General features: G+C 41.4%; 1 protein-coding gene across 1 annotated transcript in view; it reads right to left on the bottom strand.

Moving 5' to 3' along the window:
* CTDP1 (CTD phosphatase subunit 1) overlaps positions 1-21,572 on the bottom strand; it is a 115,136-nt gene extending 93,564 nt beyond the window's left edge. The window contains exons 1-3 of the mRNA XM_030041921.2: positions 21,107-21,572; positions 4,157-4,240; positions 927-1,020 (exon numbers count right to left, since the gene is read on the bottom strand). Coding sequence (XP_029897781.1) covers positions 927-1,020; positions 4,157-4,240; positions 21,107-21,426 — 498 coding nt within the window. The 5' untranslated portion in view covers positions 21,427-21,572. The remainder of the gene's footprint in view (positions 1-926; positions 1,021-4,156; positions 4,241-21,106) is intronic.
* Between the last annotated feature and the right edge of the window lie 1,407 nt (positions 21,573-22,979).

Here is a 22,979-nt window from a genome sequence, read left to right as displayed (position 1 = left end):
CATCAAAGACCTTATACTCCAGTAAACCTGAGCCGAAGTTTACCCCTCTTGTGCATATTTACAAACTTTTGAAGTACCACAGTAAGCTCTGTGCTCACTTTAACCACTTCTGATAGCAAGCTGCAGTGTTACCCATGAGGCAGGTAAACTTAAAGGGAAAGTTAAGTGGAGCGTTACGAAGAAGCAGGAGTCAAGTGCAAACTGCCCTTTGAAACACTCCTCTATGATGGGGACACTTCTAGCTGCTTATATTTTCACATTTCTTCTCACTGGTGTTCTCTGAAGAGTTACAAAAAAAAAAAAAAAAAGAACAGAACAAGCAGCAACATAAAAAGGTAAAAAAAAGGATCAAGTTGGTAAGGAAGATAAATAAAATGTTTATCGTCAAAATAAACATACTTTTTCCTCTAAACAAACTGAAGGATGAAGTGTATTTTGATAACTCAGCTGAATGGAATATTTGAAAAATCATGAAATAAGTTTAACATACAGGTAAGTTGCAAACAAACTAGCTTTACTATATCTAGTGGGACCAATTTCAAGGTGAAGGGTGAAGCTAGGGTTCAAAGACATTACAAACTTTGAACACATTTCAGCTAGTGGAAACTGAATTTTCCACAAACTGCTCATTCTTGGAGACAAAACCATTAAAGTACTAAGTTTTCAGGCTGCTGTCACAGAAGTGCCATCTTTTCAGTGCACAGCTCTAAAAAAACCACTATAAAACCTAATTAGCAACCAATCTGCGTTAGGGTGAACACACAAAAACCCTGGGCTACTGATGTTCAACACCAAATTCCTTTTCAAAGGGAAGCCAAACTTTCTGTATGAAGTATATACAACATCAAAGAAACTCCTATAATTAAGCTTCTCAACTGTGGAGTTACAGTGAAACGTATGAATAAAGAAAGCATGATGGTACTTACCTCAGAGCTAACTTTCAGTTCTGGGACACTGTGAACCATAGACACAGTTGCTGTGGATAATGGCACATTCTGCTTTCCATTCTTGCTTCGTATCCTAACCACGCAGGGAAAAGCATCATCAAAAGAGAGCAATAGTTTAGTGAAAAGTTGAACACGCTAAAATCTGTAGTACCAAACTAGTCACCACCAAAAAACTATCATTAAAAAGAGCTATTTTGACTAATACATTAATTCAAATTCTTGTTAATGCAAGTTACTGAACAAAACGGAGAAAGAGATCAAAGCAGCTCACCATAAAAACCTTGCAAAAAGTCACTGTAATTAGTTGTGCTTCCATATAATTATTTCAAGAAAAATGACACTAGGATGAAACAGACAGCTTATAAGCGTTTTCTAATGCCAATCAATGCATAGATAACTACTAAACCGTTAAAATTTAAAAGTATTCCTTTGCTTTTTTTGCAGTCACTCAGCATGCAATTATCTACTTTTCTCCAAGCCAGACTATGAAATAAATTTAAGCAAAGGACAGGCAAAGGTATTCTTTACGCATAACAGAGACTTACATGTGACTGCCGCTTCAAGAAAAGCATCCAAAAAAATCCCCATACATGCTTTTCCCTTCAGCACAAACAGAATGAGGTACTACGTGTGTGCCTGTATTTATTTTATTTATGTGTATATTATACACACATACAGCCTTACTCATATACATACCTATAAGATATATAGATGCAGGTATATACAGATAAACTTTAATACATACAGAATATGTACCATCCTCATAAATATATATATGAGAGAATGTGTCTGTGTGTATGTACACACACAAATATGAAATTCATTGAAAACTGACCAAGTAACCCCACATAGTGTCAGTATCGCTAGCTTCCAGCTTACATAGATCAATTCATTGTGAACTCTGATATCCAATTTTAAAGACATTATTTACAGTTCACCAACATTAAAAATACTACTGTACAAATTTTGTCTTCTGTGACACATGCACATCTTTTAATTCTCCCAAGTACTTGTTCTACCAAGGACAAAATTTGGTACTGGATCTACAGCCAGAGTTAAACTTCACCCAGTTTTCACTTCATGACAAGCAAGCTCCTGAGAAAAAAAACATTACTGAGCTGTGTTGAGGCAGACACAATCACAGACAGATATGCTTTTATTGTACCGTAGTGTTTGGAAGCACTGATACCCAGAAACAAAAGACGGATTTCATTTGGTCCAAAGTTTACATGCACATTTTAGCATCTTGCATCCTTTGCTTCAGAGTTCAGAACACTTCTTATATATAATACTGAATGGTACTTTAAATGAGCCTTTAAAAAAGATGACCTGCTTTCAGACCATTTGTTGAATGAGCATAAGAATTGTTTAACGGAGAGGATGTACCACTAACACCCAACAAGGTGGCAGTGAACTGGCTGTACTTCCTTTTCTTCAAGCAAGAAAAGCATTGATGCTTTTGAATTGTCTTCTGATACAGGCTCAGCAGACCTAACACATTCTTGCAGATGTATAAGCCATTTTGTATAAATGAAGACATCTGAAGTAGAGTAGTATTAATTGAGAAAACTGAATTCACCACATACGCTGAATTTATTTAGATTTTTAGTGAAATAATAGCAGTATAGCAATATTTAGATGCGCCTGTATTCAAACCTCAAATCAAGTATTCATTCAGGGCAGGCAAAGCCCTATTCAGTATTATCCTAGCTTTTTGTTAGGTTTTTTGCTTTGCCAAATAATGCTTGTTTACAAAATATTAACAGTCAACTTTTCATTAAAGGTTATAGCCAACCATTAACTGGGCTACATATTGTGTAACATTTTTGATATTCAGTCCACTTGTGCTGGTTTATGCGATAAAGTTCACAAAATAATTCTTAATAACGACTGTAAATTAAAATGAAACCAAAGTACTTCCTTCCAAATGAAATGAGCATGCAACATTCATTTCTAAAATCCAGGCTACTATACAGTCCATTTTGGAAAACAGTTGTTGAATTAGTAATTTGATACGCCCAAGAAACATTCTCTTTACCAACTGTATTAGCAATGAAGCAGAGCAAAAAAGAAATACAGTCATCTTTTGCATTTGCTATCTTCTTGGCCAGAGGCTTAAATTCCTTCAGTTCCACAGCAGAATATTTCACAAAAAAATTGAAAACAGTACTGAAGCCTTAAATTGAAAGCACTAGAGACAAGCTAGCTCCCATTCAGACACAGTACAAATGAAGCAAGGTCACATAAATGAGACTGGTATTACCTCACAGCTATTTACACCTGCACAGATAAAACTCTTAGGTTTATTAAGTCACTGTTGTCACACCTTACAACTCTCAACCTCAGTTATAAGTACATAGAAAGCAAAGTCGGATACACTCTGATGATAATTTATGTCTGTATGCATGCTCTTTACATTTTCTACTTAAGGTAGTAAGTTACCCTACATTTATCTCCACAGAAAGAGAGTGTGCGCAGTTATTAAGTCATAAATTTGTAACATGAACTGTAATTCAAGTACCCTCATAGCATCTTATTCACCCATATTCCTAGTTATGAATCCCTGTAATGGCTAAAAGGAAATATAATTCTAAATAATATATCTGTGACTACAGTGACATATAAGGAGAAAGAGGGCACATACCTGAAAATTTCAGGGTAACAAAACAAGTGCCTTGTGTAAATAGCAAAAGTAAATTAACTTTGCAACAGCAGCACAGATCTTGCCTATTTCCTCTTCATGTGTTGCTTTTATCCACAAAGAACACAGATTCCTGCCTACAAGCCGCAATTTTTCAGTAGAGAAATACACTTTATTAAATGATTACACTATCAATAATGTGATCAAGAATTAATATATTCAGACCACTCAACTTTAAACAACAATTTCATGAGCCAATCTCAATAGAGATATATATATATACTTTTAAAGCAAATGTGAGTCTTTATGCTGAAATTTAACTTCTAGAGGAAACGCCCTCTCAATTTTCCTTATAGTAGCACTCTGAGTAGACCTACTTATGTTAGGCGGTATGAATACTATTCTCCCTCCCTACTAGTATCTACAACTTCACAGATATCCTTATAGGTATGATTCACAACTACCAAAACTGAGAACAGAGAAGCAAAGAAGTAAATGACAGAAGGAAGAGCTTGGATCCCTAACTACAAGCAAGGAGAAGCTGGAAAAGAGAGCTGAGAATACTTACTGAGTCAAGTCCTGGCCACATTCCGCACACAAGCCTTTCATCACAACAGGATGGCTGCATCCTTCCAGTCTCACCAAGACACCCCTGAAAAAGAAGCAGGCATCCCATTTATTGCAGGCTGATTTCAGACACTTTGATTAATGACTGCAGATTGAAAAGAGTTCAAAGAATAATTTCCAGTTATGATTTGAGTGCCAGCACCCTAAGATACATTCCCACAACATGGGGAAAAAGACACTAAGTATTCAAATTGTTCAATTTCACACCTTTAAAAGTCACCAAAACATATATTAATGTCAGTTGTTAACCTTAGTGTAGCAAAGAAGTTCAGCGTATTAACAAAACAAGCATTGTTTGTCCAGAAACAGCTTACGTTCAATTAGATACAACTCCCCATTAATATGCTACTGAGCTACACAGTAATGAAAATCAAATATGGAAACTTTAGAATCATAGAATCGTATAGGTTGGAAAAGACCTTTAAGATCATCGAGTCCAACCACAAACCTAACACTACCAAGTCCACCACTAAACCATGTCCCCAAGCACCACATCTCCACATCTTTTAAATACCCCCAGGGATGGTGACTCAACCACTTCCCTGGGCAGCCTGTTCCAATGCTTGACAACCCTTTTGGTGAAGAAATTTTTCTTCATATCCCACCTAAACTTCCCCTGGCACAACTTGAGGCCATTTCCTCTTGTCCTATCGCTTGTTACTTGGGACAAGAGACCAGCACCCACCTCGCTACACCCTCCTTTCAGGTAGTTGTAGAGAGCGATCAGGTCTCCCCTCAGCCTCCTCTGCTCCAGACTAAACAACCCCAGTTCCCTCAGCCCCTTCTCCTAAGACTTGTGCTCCAGGCCCCTCACCAGCTTGGTTGCCCTTCTCTGGACACGCTCCAGCACCTCCATGTCTTTCCTGTAGTGAGGGACCCAAAACTGAACACGGTACTCGAGGTGCAGCCTTGCCAGCACCGAATACAGGGGGCCAGGTTCTATAGTGATTTAATCTTATTTTATTATTTCTTGTGTCAGGGCAGAAACATATGTTGCTTCAGTCTTCTCAGAAAAGTATTTAATTTTTTGATCCTTAAGTCTTGGATTGCCACATTTTAAAATAAAGATATGCAAAAGGATATTTTATTCTTTCTTCCAAACAATGGCCAAAACAAACCAGAAAGTAGAGCTTGAAATGCAGAGAAGTGTGACATTTACTATTCCAAACTGCTTAGAAGACAAAGTCTGCTTTTCAGTTGAATGATCCAACTAAAGTGCTCCTTTGTTCGAATTCAGTTCTCAAAATCCAGGGTCTTGAAAGTATTGTCATTTATTTTCTCTCAATTACTTGAACAGTCATGACAAGACACTTCCTCCATTTTCTTCAATACAGTTGAAGAAGTTGATCTTTCAGACTAAGCTTTTTTTTTTTAAACTCTAATAAGTAGACATAGTTCAACCACTACAAAATTTCCCCAGCCCTGTGACCATGAGCTACAGCATCTCTCTAATATTTTAGAAAAATAAAAAAGTCAATCAGCTAAAAAAACCCAAAATCCAAGCTCTTTCATAAACTGGTTGTAGTGTTTCTCTTTGGCTTCAAGTCTGCATTGCAATAAGCAGACGGCACCAGAAAGAAAACTGTTTCGCACGCTCAAATCTCTCATCCACTTTCCAAATGACACCTGCAACTGCTTACTTCTAGTGTGTCATTTGTTTCTCAATGACCAGAAGACTGATGACTCTACTAACAAAACTGCAGTTGATGCCATGCGGAAGGTTTTTTCCTCTTTGAGAGTAAAAACTAGATTCAGGTCAGGTTTAAAGAGAAGTCTCCACAAGCTATCATACTACCAGTATTCCCATTTACAAAAGTACAGATCTATTTCCTTCTGACTGGCAGTCATCATCTGCTTGGAAATTACACCTCCTCTTTCTGTGTAAGCATTTTAGATCTCCTTTTTAAATGCAGTATGTATTTCACAGAAAACAAATAATAAGTAGTCAGTCTTGTTTTTGTACAAGAACTGCACAAGAGACAAGCTATTTTTGTGGCCCTTCACTATTGGCAATTCGTTCTTTGATATAGTTCTCCTCTCATCCTGCTACATTTGCGTTATTTCGTTTAACTCTTCTTCTCTTCCCTCCCTTTGACAATACGTCTGTCTTGCTGTCTTTTACCTTGATCCATTGCTAAGCTCCTTTTTAGGCTGCCAACTCACACTAAGGACCACGTCAGAATTTCTCATCTTCAACCTGCGTTCAGTGTATGAATCTGAAATTAGAGACACCTAAAACGCCAAAAAACCCCCATGATACAAGCTACAGAAATGTGCACAAGAGTTTACAATGACTGAGCTTTTACCCCAATTTAATTGTTTTTCGACAGTTCAGGAAAAAAGTCTTTCAATGCCAGCTTAGAAGCCAAAACATCTTCAGGCATTCTCTACTTTGGATCCGAGGTAACGTCACACTCCAGGAATGTGACAGGAGGAGCTGGTATACTCCTGGGCTGAGGTATGATTCAAATTAGGACATGCAAGAGTTTCCATTCACGTATAGGTACACATCATCTCATCCTCTTGATTTTAACAGAGCAGAGATTCTTACAAGAAAATTAGAGTTCTAAATTATTTATCCATATTATTCCTAAACAGCACCTCTATACCTTGGCACATACCAAACAGCACTGCTAAGTATCAGTTCTGCCCCTGCACATTTAAATATGACCAGAACACCTAATTTTATGATGCTTGCTGGAGATAAAAAGTACATGATACCAGGCCCGCTGTCATACCATTCTCTGTGATATCTAACCCAAAGGACAAGAAGAAGAACTCCAGAGCACCGGCGGACTTCTGAGCACCATACAACTAAGCTGGTCAAGTTTTAAGTACAACTGTCGGAATCTTTAGCAGACTTCTCCCAGGGGAAAAACCCAAACAACTGACATACTACTTAAAGCTGCAGAAAGGCCTGAACTCTACTAAGGTTTAAGCATACTTAAATATTTTACTCACTTCAATTTTAGCACATATGCTTTAATTCCTAAAAAGGACTATACTGTAGAACAAGAAGCATGGAACTCAAAGTAAAACAACTTTTGTACATTTCAGAAGTGGAAACACTCCTTTTACTGTTGAAATGAGGGATTTTCAAAGTATAATGGCCAAGATCCAAGACAATTATCAGACAAGAGCAAGCTGAATCAAAGCGTGCATGTCTATTTTTAAATGGCTGCATATACCAAATAGGGGTTCAGGTTTCTGCTTGTACTCTTCTCTGGGTCATGAGTGAAACCCACTTAAAGAGCAGAGCCACTCCCTACTCCATTTACTCCATTTCTGGAGAGAAGAAACAGATTCCCCCCACCCCCCAATCTGAAGAATTACAATGCATTCTACTGCTGGCGGCATTAACAGCATCTCCCTCTTTCTCCCCAAACCTCTCCAGGACCCACTTGGTGATAAGCAGAGCTCATCAGCTACTTCAACAATAATCTTCCAAGGAAAACTGCCACAAAAGATGCAAATCTTTCCCCAGTTTTACAAACTGTCACAACTGTGCAAGTGAGCCAGGCACTGGGGAAGAGCCGTCGGGCTGTGAAAGGCACACGTTTTTTGGGGGGTGGCCATGGAGGGGGTAGGTCATCGCAATACCCACCCTGATAGCCAAAGGACTGCAACGGGACAGGAAACTGCCCACACGGTTTCTTTTAAGTAACAAAATACAATGGGATTTAAGTGAAACTTGAACAAGTAAATAAGGCAACCCACTCTAGGATCTTATTCACATTCTTTCCAGATGTGCTTGTAAATAAAAAACAGAGACACTAGGTGTGCCACTATAGCAAAATTTAATTTTTGTTGCAATGACCATGGATAGGGACAGACATTTACTAACAGCCTCAGGATGCAGATGACCATAAGACCATCACTGTTCTCCCAGCAATTCCACATTTTGACCGTTTTCAAACACAACTCTTTTAACAATATCTGCTTTTAATCAGCAGCATGGGAAAGGGAAAAAAAAAAAAAAAAGAAAAAAGGAAAGCTTTCATGAAATCCAATACGAGCATTTTGCTTTTATTAACAGAGGAAGTCAATGCCTTTGCTAATTCTAAGGCCTGGTCATTAGTGCTGACTCCAAATGTAAGAACTTTGGATCAAGCACAACTAGGGCTGTGGTTCCCAGTAGGTTAATTATAGTGGGAAAGCCAGCAGGTAAAGTTCTCTTATCTATGCTACAATTTGCTACTCCTCAGTTGTAGCAACCAGTTAAATGGATCACTGGAATCAACCCACGACGAACAAAAAGGTTTTATTATTTTTTAAATCTGTTTTTTCAGCATGATCTAACCGTTCCAGCACCAAAGAATGATGGCAGCAAGCACAGGAGTTACAGGAGTCACAGGAGCAAGAACTTTTTGAGCTAGCTTACCATGGAGGAGAACACCTACCTGCAGCTGGGGGGGTCAGCCAGCTGCAGCACACAAGTACAATGGCCATGAGATAGCTTTTCTGAAGAAAACTACAAAGAACTGTACCTTAAGGGTACCCAGCAAAACATGATAACAGATAGGTTATCTCCGTTATTCAAAAGTAGTCTAACTTGAGCGTACATTAGCCATGGCCTTCTATTACAGCTTGGCTCCACTTCCAGAGGCAACTGCTCCAACGGCTTGCTGCCAAAGAAAGGCAATGGCTTACTTTCTTTTTGCCCCCACCCTCTCATTTCCTCTGAAAGCCCAGCCCTTCCTTTGGCACTTACAGAAAGGACTATTTCAGTACCTTGGGAGGTAGAAGAGCTGACCAGCCCCATCCAGGTTTGCTGCTGGGTTTATAGAGTCAAAGCAGCTGACAGAGGAGTCCAGCAAGGGTGACTGATGGACTGTCCTGGTTTCAGCTGGGATAGAGTTAATTTTCTTTCTAGTAGCTGGTATAGTGCTATGTTTTGGGTTCAGTACGAGAAGAATGTTGATAACACACTGATGTCTTCAGTGGTTGCCAAGTAGTGTTTAGACTAAGTCAAGGATTTTTCAGCTTCTCCTGCCCAGCCAGCAAGGCGGCTGGAGGGGCACAAGAAGCTGGGAGGGGACACAGCCAGGACAGCTGACCCAAACTGGCCAAAGGGGTATTCCATACCGTGTGACGTCATACCCAGTATATAAACTGGGGGGAGTTGGCCAGGGGTGGGGATTGCTGCTCAGGAACCAACTGGGCATCAGTGGGGAATTGGTGAGCAATTGCATTATGCATCACTTGTTTTGTATACTCCAATCCTTTTATTATTATTGTCAATTTATTATTGTTACTATTATCATTATTAGTTTCTTCCTTTCTGTTCTATTAGACTGTTCTTATCTCAACCCACGAGTTTTACACTCCCACCCCCACCCCCCCCAATTCTCTCCCCCATCCCACTGGGTAGGGGGGGAAGTGAGTGAGCACTTGCCAAAGTTACTGGCTGGGGTTAAACCATGACAGATGGGAAAAGACCAACTGTGCAAATGTTTTTACAAACAGGGCTAAGACTGGGGGAGGACAGAGGCAGTTTCAACAAGTCACATTTTCTCCCCACATTGTAACAAGGCCACTTCGTTAGCATTTATCTTATCTATGTGTTCCAGACTAGCTTGAACATCTCCATCCATGGATACATAAGTATCATTTATTATGTTAACAAAGTCTGTTTCAAGGAACCATGCACTGGCATAGAAAATACAGTACAATTTTCCAAATGTGTGAATGGGAAAGTAGACAAAAGTTACAAGACAAAGCTACTGCCCTGCGCTTGTATCTCACGGGTATCTGCCAAAAGCCAAGAGACTGCTGGATTTCCTCAGATCTGTTTGGGATAAAGATATCAAATACCACAAGAGTCACATACCCCAATTTGTCATTGTGATCACTTAAAGCCGCTGTCCTCAATCTCATGCCATATGCCCCTACAATTAGCATTAGAAGATATAAAACCGTACTAATGCAGCAAAATGAGATTCTGGTGTACAGGTGAACAAAAGCCACTGCCCAGGTTCTGCAGCATGCTCAAGGGAGTGTTACTGGCAAATTGTCAAGGGGTAAAAATACCAAATGAACACATCTCAGATCAATGATTATTAATACCAACTATTTTTTAATCAACCAACTGATCTAGAACAAATACAAGTACACAATCTTTTAGCTGTCATAAGACTAGAACGGCAGACAGATTAAGTCCGATTCAACTTAAAGCCTGCTTCTACAGTTTAAATTTACTCAAATTTGTGAAACACTTGACATTTTTGTTGGCTTATACCAGAACAACATTTTGTGGTATGTGGCTGCAGCATTTAGAACCACTACAAAGAGCCCTCAAGCCCAATTTACATCAAACCACAGCCTTTGTTACACAGGACTTCAGTTTCATAGCAAGGATTTTTCAAAGCCTTAATCACCTTGAAATCACCATGTAAGAGTAAGTAATTCCTTAAGATATTTAACCATTGGAGTTATTTATTTATTTAACACTCATCAATACCTGTGAAGAAGCAGAGAGAGTCCTTGAATAATTGATTAAAAATACCAAGGATGACAAGTACAGATGGCCCTTGCTGCTACAGGCAACCCGTGGCCTACAGCCTCTTCCAGATGTTGCAAGAAACTTGTCTCATCAGTTCTGTACAGAAGCCACTTGACTTACACTCAAGGACAAGCAAGCAGAGAAGGCTGTATTTCAAATATATGTAAGCCCCAAAGGCCTCACCCAACCAAGTCAGCCATTTTGATAAAACCCCCAAACACAAAACCTCCAAAACCCACACCCCATCCTAGCATGATGCAGACATCAGGGTAAAGACGCATTTGTAATTACAACCATATAATAACAACTGCTGCAAGCAGTAGGTCATAGAAAGCATAGTTCACACCTCAAGGCATCATTTCAACTCTCCAAAGCTAATGGGGAAATCATGGGCCTTGAGATTTTTTTTTTTTCTGTTAAGCACAAACTATTCACAATTATGAGTTAAAATGTGCGTGAACTTCAAAACATTTTAGAGAAGAAAAGCTGAAAAGTCATTTTTCTTCTACTCTTCAGGCAAGGTATCTGTTCAGGTTTAGATAGACGTGGGTTATGAATGCCAAGAGAAACTTAGGCCCAGAACTTCCGGATTTTGTTTATAATCCAAAAGATATCTTAAGCGCAAAGTAAGACTACTTCCATGATTTGCAAGCCTTTGAGAAGCATTTCTGTTTATTTCTGGAGAAGAGTTTGGCATTACAAGGAAAGAGGTGACCCTCTCCCACCTTCCATGCGCAACGCTATGGGCAGCTTCTTACGTGTTTCAAAAAGCCACTGTTAAAAGTTAACAATGTACAATAAAAAGGTCAAAAAAAAAAGCAGATCAGTTTGCAGTGCCTTTTACATAAAATCTAGTAAATCTTTTGAAGATGATTTAGAACTTACTTTATTTTATTTAGAACATTTTTAACTAAAATCTTATTATTTGGGAGAATTCAAAACTACTTTTTTTTTTTAAAGGTAAAGGTAAGAATATAGTTCTCCATACTTTTATAGAAAACCCCCTCAAAACAACGAAGTTCATACAGAATGAATTCAAAAGTACAGAGTTAAGAGCTCACGTCTTTCTAACTTGTTTCTTTAGTATTAAGTAGTACTTCTAACAACAGCAGAAGAAAATAGGCTGTCACGTCTCAGTAATTCACTGAAGCAGCAAATGATTCTGCAGTCTGTCCCCCCCAATCATTATTGTCAACTATTGACATTACTGTTTTATGCATTTGCGTTTCTATTGCCACCTCTCTCCGACTGCAGTGTTAGCAGTCACGCAGCACTTCCCAAATGCATGCAGCACAACTCCAGTTGAGAGTTGAGGAACTGCATCTAACAGTGCACGGCCAGAAAAACTGGAAAATTACTTCTGTGTTCACACACAGGTTACATTTTCTTAACTGAAGAGATCACTATCACTTGAAGCAGTAGCAATCAAAGTGAACACAAGTCCTTTGACTCCTCGACTACACTTAACATCAGAACTTTACACTAACTACAGAAGCATTATTGGAAGAGCCCCACAGGACTTCAAACTGCTGACAGCATCTCTAAGAGGTATTTACAAATTCTACACACAAACATCACAGCAATAGTCTAATCAATGCCAGTTACAGCTGGAAACATAACACATATCATAGCCAGCTTCCTTTTACCACATAACACATCTAGAAAAGTAGGAATTATGCAGGGTGTAAAAGATTAACTATAAAAATTTAAGAACCGTGAGCCATAACTGTGGTTTTAATATGAATACCCAGGATTTTCATTGTTACACTAAAGAAGGTATTTCATTTTTCATGATTTCCCCTCTCTTAGCATTTCATGAATCCCCTGCCATCAGCACTTGCTTGTATAAGAATCACAGGGCAAAAGCAGTTAAGTGATATGGGTTTAAAAAAAAGGAAACTACTTCACTCACAAAAAAAGCTGGCAAGGGAAGAATGAGGCATGGTACAGCTCCTAAGAAAATCTACTTGCAGCTTTCAAAGGAAACATATTTACAAGCTTACATTATTCCAGGGTCCATTTTCTAAACCACTAAGTGTAGCTTTTTAGCGCGTGCACACACACACTTCAAGACGAGTTCCTTGGTTCAGCAACATCCATCTAACAGCAGGATCAAAAAACTAAGTCATCCAAATCTATATATGGCATATATATACATATATATGATGAACACTGCCAACCTAATTGGCATTTATCCAAAAAGTTGAAGTGCGAGAGTGGTGACTGTACATCCTTCTAATTGACAGAACAATAATTAACCTAAAACTGCAGTTTTCTCAAACCACACTTCAATTTTCACATCAGTTACTAAAGAACAGTAGTCACAGCTGAACTGCTGCAAGGCCAGGTGACAACAGTCTTGGACTAATCCCATCTCTGACTCTGTTCTGTCCTTTTCAGGTGTGTAACTTCTCAAATCCCCTACCTCTCCTTCAGGTGAAGGCACATAAATTCCCCTTATCTCAGACCAACTTACCACTGCATTCCTCCCACCCCCAGCCAAGATCACCTGTGATTACCTGAACAGACTTGGTTTGCCTTCTGCATCTGCAGGCCCGCATCTAGAGAAACAGCTACAGATGAACACCAAAACAGCCCGGACACCAAAGCAGAGAAAGATGACTGAGAAAGAGACAGTTTGACACACACACACAGAGCTGGCAAAGCTATATATGCATTTTTGGCTTCTTCCTGTGCCTAAGAAATCTGGGAGGATCCTGTGATCTCTCCCCCTCTGCCTTAGAAAGCTGCATCTTTTAATAGAGAACATTAAACCTTCTCCAAACATTTAATCACCTTCTCTGTTAGAACAAGACACTTAAGCAATCACTGTCCCTTTGTCTGCTACTTCCAAACAACAAATAAAATCGGAAGAGGTTTACCACAGGATGCGGAATCCTCAAGTCTAACAGCTTCCTCCACTCCTTTCCCTATTTGGATACTGTGGCAAACAAAAAATCCAAAAAACTTTTATCTTGACGCTACCTTCTGCATATGTTTTCCTCTGGGACTTGCTGTCAAGCCAAACGAACACACTTATACAGGAAAATGTAATAACTCTTAACACCCTTAAAAGCAATTAAGAACAAGAACATCATAAGTTACGCAGCAGCGTTCAAACCAAGGAGCAGCAGCTCCACATTCAGCAACAGCCACGTGGCATCGCATGCTGTCGGGACACCCAACAGCGTCAAACGAGCCCAGAATCCCAACAAATGCTCTGAAAGCAAAGAACAACAGTTTAGAAGGCTGCTCAGCATATAAAGGGGAAGTATTATGAATAGCTGTAAAGTTACCTGGAAAGTTAATTAAGTTCCCTCCTTGTTCAGCAACGCCTTCTTTGGCTGCAACTGCTCACCCGCCCTCTCTCCTGTGAACGAGGATTCACGCAGTTCACTCCACTAAGCTTGGACCAAGACCTTTTGCCTTACACACCAGCTGAATGCTGCGAAGTTTTAGATGTAATTTTTAAACTAGGAAGCACTACAATGCAAAAGCACTACAATGCAAAAGCACTACAATGCAAACAAATAGGCATTATTCATTTCTACTCTAAATGTCTAAATCGCTGCCTTATTCTACAGTTTTTCTCAAAACATTTGTAGAAAGGCAATTTTTTTTTTTTTTTTTTCCTTTTTAAAGATTATTAGTGAAATAGTGGCCTGGCAATATCCCATCCTTCCTGTAAAAAAGGACATACTATAAAAAAGTTGATGTGTCTGTAAGAAGTAATCTACATGGTATACTGCCACCTTTCATACAGTAATGCACAAGGTAGAAAAGTCCTTCTGGATTTAGATAGTTCTCTTGAATGGTATCTTGTATAAATCATCCGGCATCAGCCCAGTTACCCCAATCTAAATCATTTCAGTCCCATCAGATGACTAAAGAAAAATTCCCTTCCCATTGCACTGGAAAGAACACAAAACCTTGGCTCTTTGTTTCTAAAATAGGTTTTTATATTGGCGCTTTTTTTCTTTCTTTTTTTCAATAGGACCAGTGTTTCAGAAAACATCAGAAAAGATACAGTGTGCTCTCACAAACGGCATATGTATTTCACTCAGGCTAATTCCTTTTCATCAACAGACTAGTCTGAGGCCAACAGTAGTTTCTACTGACTGGAAACAATGGTTCATCCTTTCAGACAAGAAGCACTTCTTCATTAGGAGTAGGTATATAGATTCGGAAGGAAAACACACAGTTGTTGAGCACTGTTGTAACATCCTACAAAATATGGTGAGAAATTCTCACCCAAGTTTCACAGTACACACTACATATGGCAGCACTTTCTTGTCCACACCAAAAAAGAGGAACCTTTCCATCTTCTGAAGTCTTTTGAAGACCAGTAAGTCTCTTCTGTTAGTGATGGTATCCATCCTTCCCCTACAGTCCAAGCGTGAGATTTCCAATTCCGTTAAGTCTAGGTTCAGCAAAACAAAACCTAGACAAAATGTATAATCAAGATCCTTGAACTGTAACCGGTAATGCAATACTACCTGCTTTCCAGGAAGTCATTTTACACTCCCCTATATATTTTAAAAGGGAACTGCTGCAAATTCAACTATCCACATGTGCTAGGTGACCTTATATTAACTTTTAATTAACATTTTAACTACACAAAACAGATATTCATAAGAATATTTTATAAGTGACAACTTGCAATGAATTGTCTATTATCATTCTTAAAAAGAGATCCCAAAATGAAACGCTGGTAGCTCTTTACTGAACCTTCAGGCTAGAAAGTCCCAACTGGAACTATTTTTATATACTTTTGGTAATGTTTAAGAATTTGCAATACCATCGCCCCATATTCGTTTTTATTTAGCGAGTTCAAATGTTGGGTTATCAGATTACCTAAGGGGGGGGTGTCTTCCACTGGGTAAGACTGACTTTGGAAATCTGAACAGCTGGGATCCCTACTAGGGTCAGCCCTTAACTTAACACCATATATGCAGTCATCAAATCGGAAAGGTCTAGGCAGGCATGGAAGTTGCACTATTAAGATTTCTCAAAGGAAAGAAGCCTCTTAGGTCAAGATAGAAACTTCTAAGACAATTCAAAGCAAAAGTCTTGCCTCCCTCTTCCTTCCTCAAACTGTTCCAATCCCTTCCAGTTCAAAGGGCTAGGTATCATGCAGCACAAAACTAAAGGTCTCATTCTAGTCCTCCAGTCAGAATTTTTGTCCATACATTTTCTCTTCAGAAGGCTATTTGTTTTACAATTAAGGAAAACCATGCAGCAGTTTCAAAGAAGAAATAACATGCACGTGTGCCTTTGAAAAAGACCGTGGTTTTCTAAACAACTCTAGTATTGAAGTAAAGCTCAAAAATACAGTAAAGAAACAAGACAGCAATTAAATAAAAATCCATTACAACTTGGGTAAAAGCAAAATCAATTTCCAGCACAGACATCTACAAACATACACATTTTTTTTTTTTTAAAGACAGCTATAACCAGCTTGTAGTTCTACAACGGGATGCATCAAATAGTTCCATGAGCTATCTCACTCTGTCTGCTGGCCCATGGGATTCTGTATACACTCACATACAGCAGCAAAGTCCTCGTGCTCAAATAAGATGAGCAACTTATACTAAGAACTCCGACAGCAGAAAATCCCCTGGTTTGAGAGAAACCTTGTAAGGATAAAAGTAATGTGTTACTAAAGACTATCATACAAAATGCCATATGGGACATATACAACCTCAATAATGTTATTTCCTGGTGTTAACATGTCATTTATCCCCCTAATGACCCTACTGGCATTTACACAACCACTTTGATCTGACCTAAATACAGGCTACTGCTGAAAGGATAAGTCACCCTCCCCTTCCCTGCACTACACTCCTGTTGGAGCAACATGAGGGAATTGATCAGTATGGACCGTTTCACAGGAGGCTGGGTGGGAAGGATGGAAAGGAAAAAAAGAAAAAAAAAAAAAAAAAAAAAAAGACCAAACCATCTTTAGCTACATGATTTCCAACACCCAGCTCAATGCAAGCTGGAGACACACCAAAGCGTGAGCATCCCTTCCAGCCAACTCTTGCATTGGCCCGAAGGAATCACGAAACCATGGCCTAAGGAAGCCGCACCGAGAACTGCAGGCACAAGGCTGCTACAACCACACTACTGGCAACTTCTGAGCCTGATGCCTGTTTCCAACCAAACCTGACTGAGCAGCTTGATTCTCTTAGATAAGGAAGTTCCTACAAGTTCTGTGAAAACAGATGGTCACATAAAGAAAGGAGATCTTGTACTCTACCATTCAGCACTATTAACTATAGTGTGAGCTCCCAACTTGTTAGGTGCTGGAGAACTAGGAAGAGGAGAAAAAGAAGGCAATGAAGGATGGAAACCCCTCATTTAGAGCTTGGATCTTTTTCAATATCAAATTGAACCAAACACAAGACAGATGCATTAAAAAGGAGGCTTCCTTAGTATCACAGTATATGATGGGAACAAGGTGGGGGGGTGGTGGAAAAAGACACACAGGAAGCAGCTCGGAAAGATGCATACCAAAACTTACTATAAAAAAAATAATGGAATGAATCCAAGGGTAAAAAGGAATTAGGCGAGAGGTGTAGTAAGCTGGGATCGTTAAGTGTTATTCAACAATCCTCAGCGTCTGGCAGTAAGGTTTTTTTGTAGACTCTAATAAGCTCATTAAATATTTGACAGGATATTATGAAACATTTGTGTCTAACTGAAACAGCAAATTTTTTTTCCTGTAGTTTATTACAAGTGTCATCACTTCAAAATAAACTGTAGTTCATCAGCATTTTATTCCCCTTGAAGACTGTAAGATGAAAGGTATTGGGGTCCAGGGTTAAGTGTCCTCATCTTGGGTGGTAAACTAGGCCCTGAGGCTCTGTGACATTATATAGCCAAAGGAAGATATGTTTTTTAAATATACAATCAAGTTTCCGATACAAAAAAAATGCCAAGTAACAACACAAAAATTCCCACCTCTTTCCTGCTGTCTTCTCCAAAAAGAGAAAATACAAATTTTGCTTCACTAGAATCCAGGTAGGTTTAAACAAGATTTTTATTACAACACTCATATACTTTATGTTCTGTAGAAGAACACAAGTTTTAGCTATTAAAGCTATGTAGTAAAACACAAAGATACCCAGTTTAAACATATAGCTAATAAATATTTTGGAAGACTCTACCAATGTGATCCAAACAAAAGACTTTCAGTAGTCTATCCCATCAGCAGGGCCTGAAAGGGGACAATCGTTTCATATTAGAAACACTCATGTAAATATTCACGTGCAACAAAATACTGACCCAACCCAGAACCCTGACATACCTGTAGCAGCCTCGGAATGATTAACCTTGATGGGCAACTGGCATTAATAATACACAGAGCAGCGCAGCAGTTTTTGACATTTATTGCTCCTGCCACCCATAGAAATTATGCTTCATTAACATCAAAGACCTTTCATTAACTGCTTACTGTCATCCCTGCTGTTTACAGTCCTAACAGGTCAAACACCTTCCTTTCTCGAGTCCTGGTTTGACATTTGGTACAAGCCTACCCCTGCTAGTCTAAGCAAAAGCCACCTGCTGCCTGCCTCAGGCTGTCACCCCCATCCCATCCCATCCCCTGTGGGCCATTTACACCACTGCCAATACCAAAAAGTGGGTAATAAACCTACAAGAAAACTAAGCACTATATATATGTGGAAAATTACTTTCATGTACCAAAAGATTTCATCTCATGCCTGATCTAAAAGAAAAAATAACCCCAAGTTAGAATGTGTCTTCTTAAGAGGGAGAGACTTTTGCTAAAAGATGTCATTATTTTCAGAAATATTGATGACCAAATTGACATAGAACAAAAAAAATTAGCCAGTCACATTATTTATCCTCAAATAAAAAGGTTTCATCAACTTATGTTCTCATGTTCTAATGAAAAGGAAAAATATTTGGAATAGAAACAGTGTTTAAGTGCCTGACAAATATTTGCACATATCTTTGGTTTACAGAGAATTCGGGGCTAAACTGATCAAACCCACTTTTTTGAAGGCAGCAAATGGCACCTACCACCCTGCATAGTTTGGATTAAAAAAAAAAAGTGTATCTTCTGGAGATGCTGAATAAATTTCAGCTATGTCATCTACCTTTATCACACCTGTATTTTAATACTGCACAACCTTGACATATATTTAAATATTGCTGATAGGTAGTGAAATGTTATTATTTCCATTCCACAAAACGGGAAGCCACAGGCGAGAGATTAAATGCTGACCAACCCCCCCCCCCCCCCCCCCCCTTTTAAGTGACCAAAGAAACGCAGTTATGTCTCCAACTGCTGACCAGCTCTACTACCCTTAGGTCATGCTTCTTCCACCTCTTCGCTTGAACTTTTCTTTTACATTCACCCGGTAAATACCATTACAGCACGCAACAGAGAACACAGGCTGAAAAGTGAGAATTCTAGAAGCGTAACGTCTAGCAATGGTCAGTATTAAGAACTAACTTCTAGCGGTATAAGACACAAGTGTTTTAGAAGCCAAGAACAACAAAGAACAGTATTTATTTTCCAATTGTCTCAAAGCAAGGACTTGCTAATTATAATCCGAGTGAATCAAGACCAGACAAATCTAATAAAAGCATTGCATAAAAATTGGTGCACTCAACTCCTAAAGTTCACATTGAGCAAAGCTAAACATAAAATGCTGCTACATCAGACCCAGCATATTTTAAATTGTTTACTTTTACCATTTAAAATCTTTTTTGTTTTCGTTTTCCTCCCAAGTACTTAGCTAATGTAATGAAAAGATAACTCGATAACTTTATCTCCCCTTCTACTCAGCACTATCAAGATGAGTTTCATCACGCATATGGTGTTTTAAAATTTTAGTCTGTATTTTTAAGATGTTTTTAGTCTGACCTAGCATTTACGGTACCTTTGTTCTAAATCAGATATAAAAGATTGTCCATGTTGCACCAGATGCAATAGCAGAATGCTGATGTCGCACGAAAGGAAAGCCACAGTCTTATCTCAGAAAGACTAATACTCTCTGTAGGAAGAAAAACACAGCTTACATCTCCTCTGTAGCACCTTATATTACTGACTGATAAAAAAAGAATCAGATTGTTTTTTTCCTGAACCTTTCAGAGCACGCCCATACACAGATGTTTTGCATGTACTGGTGATTTTCAATCAAGAAAGTTTAGGCCTGGCTGCACCCACCCCCCACAGCAGGGAAAAAAAAAAAAAAAAAAAAAAAAAATCAAGAGAACTGCAATAAAAGAAAATAACTTGCTGTCATAAAACAGAGGAAGTAGAGTGTTTCAATGGTTTCCTGTTGAGAAAAAAAAATCTGCTTGAAGTCCAGGGTAGCAAGCTGTTAGCCCAATTTCACCTAGAAATCTGAGAGGCCCTACCTAACTATTAGCCACTTAAGAGTCTGAAAGTCGACTGACATCCAGTCTTATCGAGACAAAGCCGTCGTTAAACAATGGAAAACCTCTCTTATTTAACCGCTTGCTCTTCTGAAAGTTCAAACGACACCACCTTGTTTATATCTGCGAAGCCTTATACGTTCAAACATCTACTGTATTAATAGCGTTTAGGCTGCCAGTATTATACGTACGGTATCTAGTAATTTAAAAATGTCTTGCTGCAGCGCCGATTCCCATTGGAATCCCTCCTATCACGCAGGAAGTGATCCCTTTGCTACCTGAGTTTTGCACCAACCTAACAGCGAACTGCCAAACTACAAAAAAAAAAAAAAAGTACTTCCAAGTGTTTTTCTGCCAGTAAGAGCAGTTTTCAGAGAACCCCGAGACACGCGAAGGGGAAAGTACTTCCAAGTGGTTTTTTGCCAGTAAGAGCAGTTTTCAGAGAACCCCGAGACACGCGAAGGGGAAAGTACTTCCAAGTGGTTTTTTGCCAGTAAGAGCAGTTTTCAGAGAACCCCGAGACACGCGAAGGGGATGCCCGGCTCTCGGAGGCAGAGCTCACAGCGAAGCGCTCGGCTCTGAAGCGGGGGACTGGAGCATGATCTCCTCCTCCTCCTCGACGCCTCCCTTGATGCTCAGGCTTCATCCTCCTCCTCCTCCTCCTCCTCGGGCTCTTTCCCGCAGGCAGCCCAGCGCACAGCTCCGGAGGAAGGGCCTTTCCCTCCCGGCAGCGAGACACAGACCCCCCCCCCAGGCACGGCCACGGCTTTACCCCCCGCGAAGGGACGGCACAAGGCGCCCGTTACACACCGGGGGCAGAAAGCCGTGCCTTCCCCCCGCTCCGACTCCACGGCACGGAGGCCATGGGGACCGGCCGGCCGCAAGCAGGGCCCGCAGGGGCGGCCCGGGGGGAAGAGGGAAAGCGGGACCCCCCCCCCCCCCGAAGGAGAAGCGCCAAGCCCGCCGCCCCGCACTCACCCGGGCGCGATGACCTGTCCGGGCCTCGCACACAGCTCCCTCACCACACCGGGCCGTTCGGCTTTCAGCTTGCGCTCGGGGCCGGCCCGCTGCGGCCGGGTGCTGGCGCCGCTGGCGGAGGGCGGCGGGGTGGCGGCGGAGGGACGAGGCGGGGGCGGCAGCGGGGCGCACAACGCCAGCACCGACCCGATCTGCACCGCCGTCCCCACCGACACCTTCCACTCCAGCAGCCGCAACGGCCGAGGGCCCGGCGCACGGATCTCCGTGATCACACCCGCCGGGCCCTCCGAGCCGGGCCCGCCGCCCGCCGGCCCCTCCATCGTCCCGGCCGGGGCAGGGCTGAGGGGGGGGTCGCTATGGCAACGCCCGCCGCCGGCCCGGAGCCCCGCGCTGCCGCCGAGGCGGGGGGGGGGGGGGGGGAACCCCAATAGTCACCGGCGGCACCGACAGGCAGCGAGGTCACGGCGTCTCTGCGCAAGCGCCGGTCACCGGGCGTCCGGCCGGGCTTAAAGGGACAGGCGCACCCCGGGCGGCGCGGCGGAGGTAGAGCGGGAAGGGGAGGAGGCGGGAGCGGGGACGCGCGGGGCATGCTGGGGGCGGTAGTTCTTCACTCCCCGCCGGCGAGCGGGAAAGGTGGCGGCGCGGCTGAGGCGGCCGAGCCGCTTCCCTCAGAGCGGGGAACCGGCGGCGGCGGCGGTTCCGCCGCTGTTCGCCGTTCGTTTCCCCGGGTCGTGAGCGGGCGAGTAGGCGGAGGGTGGCCGAGGAGGGACGAGGTGCTGGGAGCAACCCCGGCCTCGGGATCTCCGGTACCTGCGCGGCAAGGGCAGCGGATCCTCGTTCTTCGTCGTTGGTGCTGCTGGGCCCCGGAGCTCAGAGCAGGAGGCCGAAGGGGCTTCAGGAGAGGGCCTTCCCTCAGAGCGTTTGACTGACTTGCTAGCAGCCAGGATTTTGGCGGGAGAAGCACACAGAGTCTCTAAAAAGCAGGCTCTCTGGGGTTTTTGCCTCCCAGAGTGTCGGTAGAGGTACCTTAAAACGAGAACGGCGTGGACCGGTTGGGAATTTGGCCTGCAAGACGCTGCTGTGAGCTTCACGACAAAGGTTGGGTTGTCAGGCAGCCACCATCACCCACAGCCAGAGGGAGGGAAATTCTTGAACGAAAGTTGCCATGCATCGTTTGTCAGCTCCTCGTGCGCTGGCGCAATGACACATTGCACGAGCACATATGCTTTCTAGATCCCTCTCGTACGGTGAACCGAAGGGAGCTGCTTTTTGGGAAGCCTCAAGGCTACATAATAAAGGAGGCTCTTGACTGTATAGTCCTCCGCTCGTTTGCTGCAGAGGTTGGAAGGTGTGTTATGAGTTAGACTAAGGAACTGCAAGAGGAATAGTTTGGTTTCGCGGTGAAGGCATTTGGACGCTGCTTAGGAGAATGGCGTTTACTCTTTCTGCTCCAGAGTTCTTGTCCAAGGCAAGTGTCTTCAGCCACAGTTTTAAGAAAGTGTTTGTGTACATACGCCCTCCTCACACACTGCAGGACAGAGTAATAGCGCCTTGCCCTTATTGGTGGGATTTACGCATAAGAAATTTTGTTATTATAGCAATTAACAGGGTTTGAAGAGTGGGAGATAAGGAGAGGCCACACACTGAACACTGGACTTAAAACTAAATACTGAACGTTAGCTACGTGAGCCCCAGCTGTTCTTTGTATCTTGACTAGAAGCCTTAATTTTTATGTTCCCTAGCATGTATTATTCTTAATAATATTCTCTTAATGTTGTTGTGTGCATGCAGTAAAGCTACATCATAAAAGGTGTGTCGTTTCCTTTTTGCATACTATTCCTTCCTTTACGAGGCTGCACAGTTCTCACTGGGG

This window comes from Aquila chrysaetos, chromosome 18, assembly GCF_900496995.4.
Source record: "Aquila chrysaetos chrysaetos chromosome 18, bAquChr1.4, whole genome shotgun sequence".
Taxonomy (NCBI): Eukaryota; Metazoa; Chordata; class Aves; order Accipitriformes; family Accipitridae; genus Aquila; species Aquila chrysaetos.
Note: the sequence above shows the minus strand (reverse complement) of the source record. Positions and strands in the feature narration are given on the sequence as shown.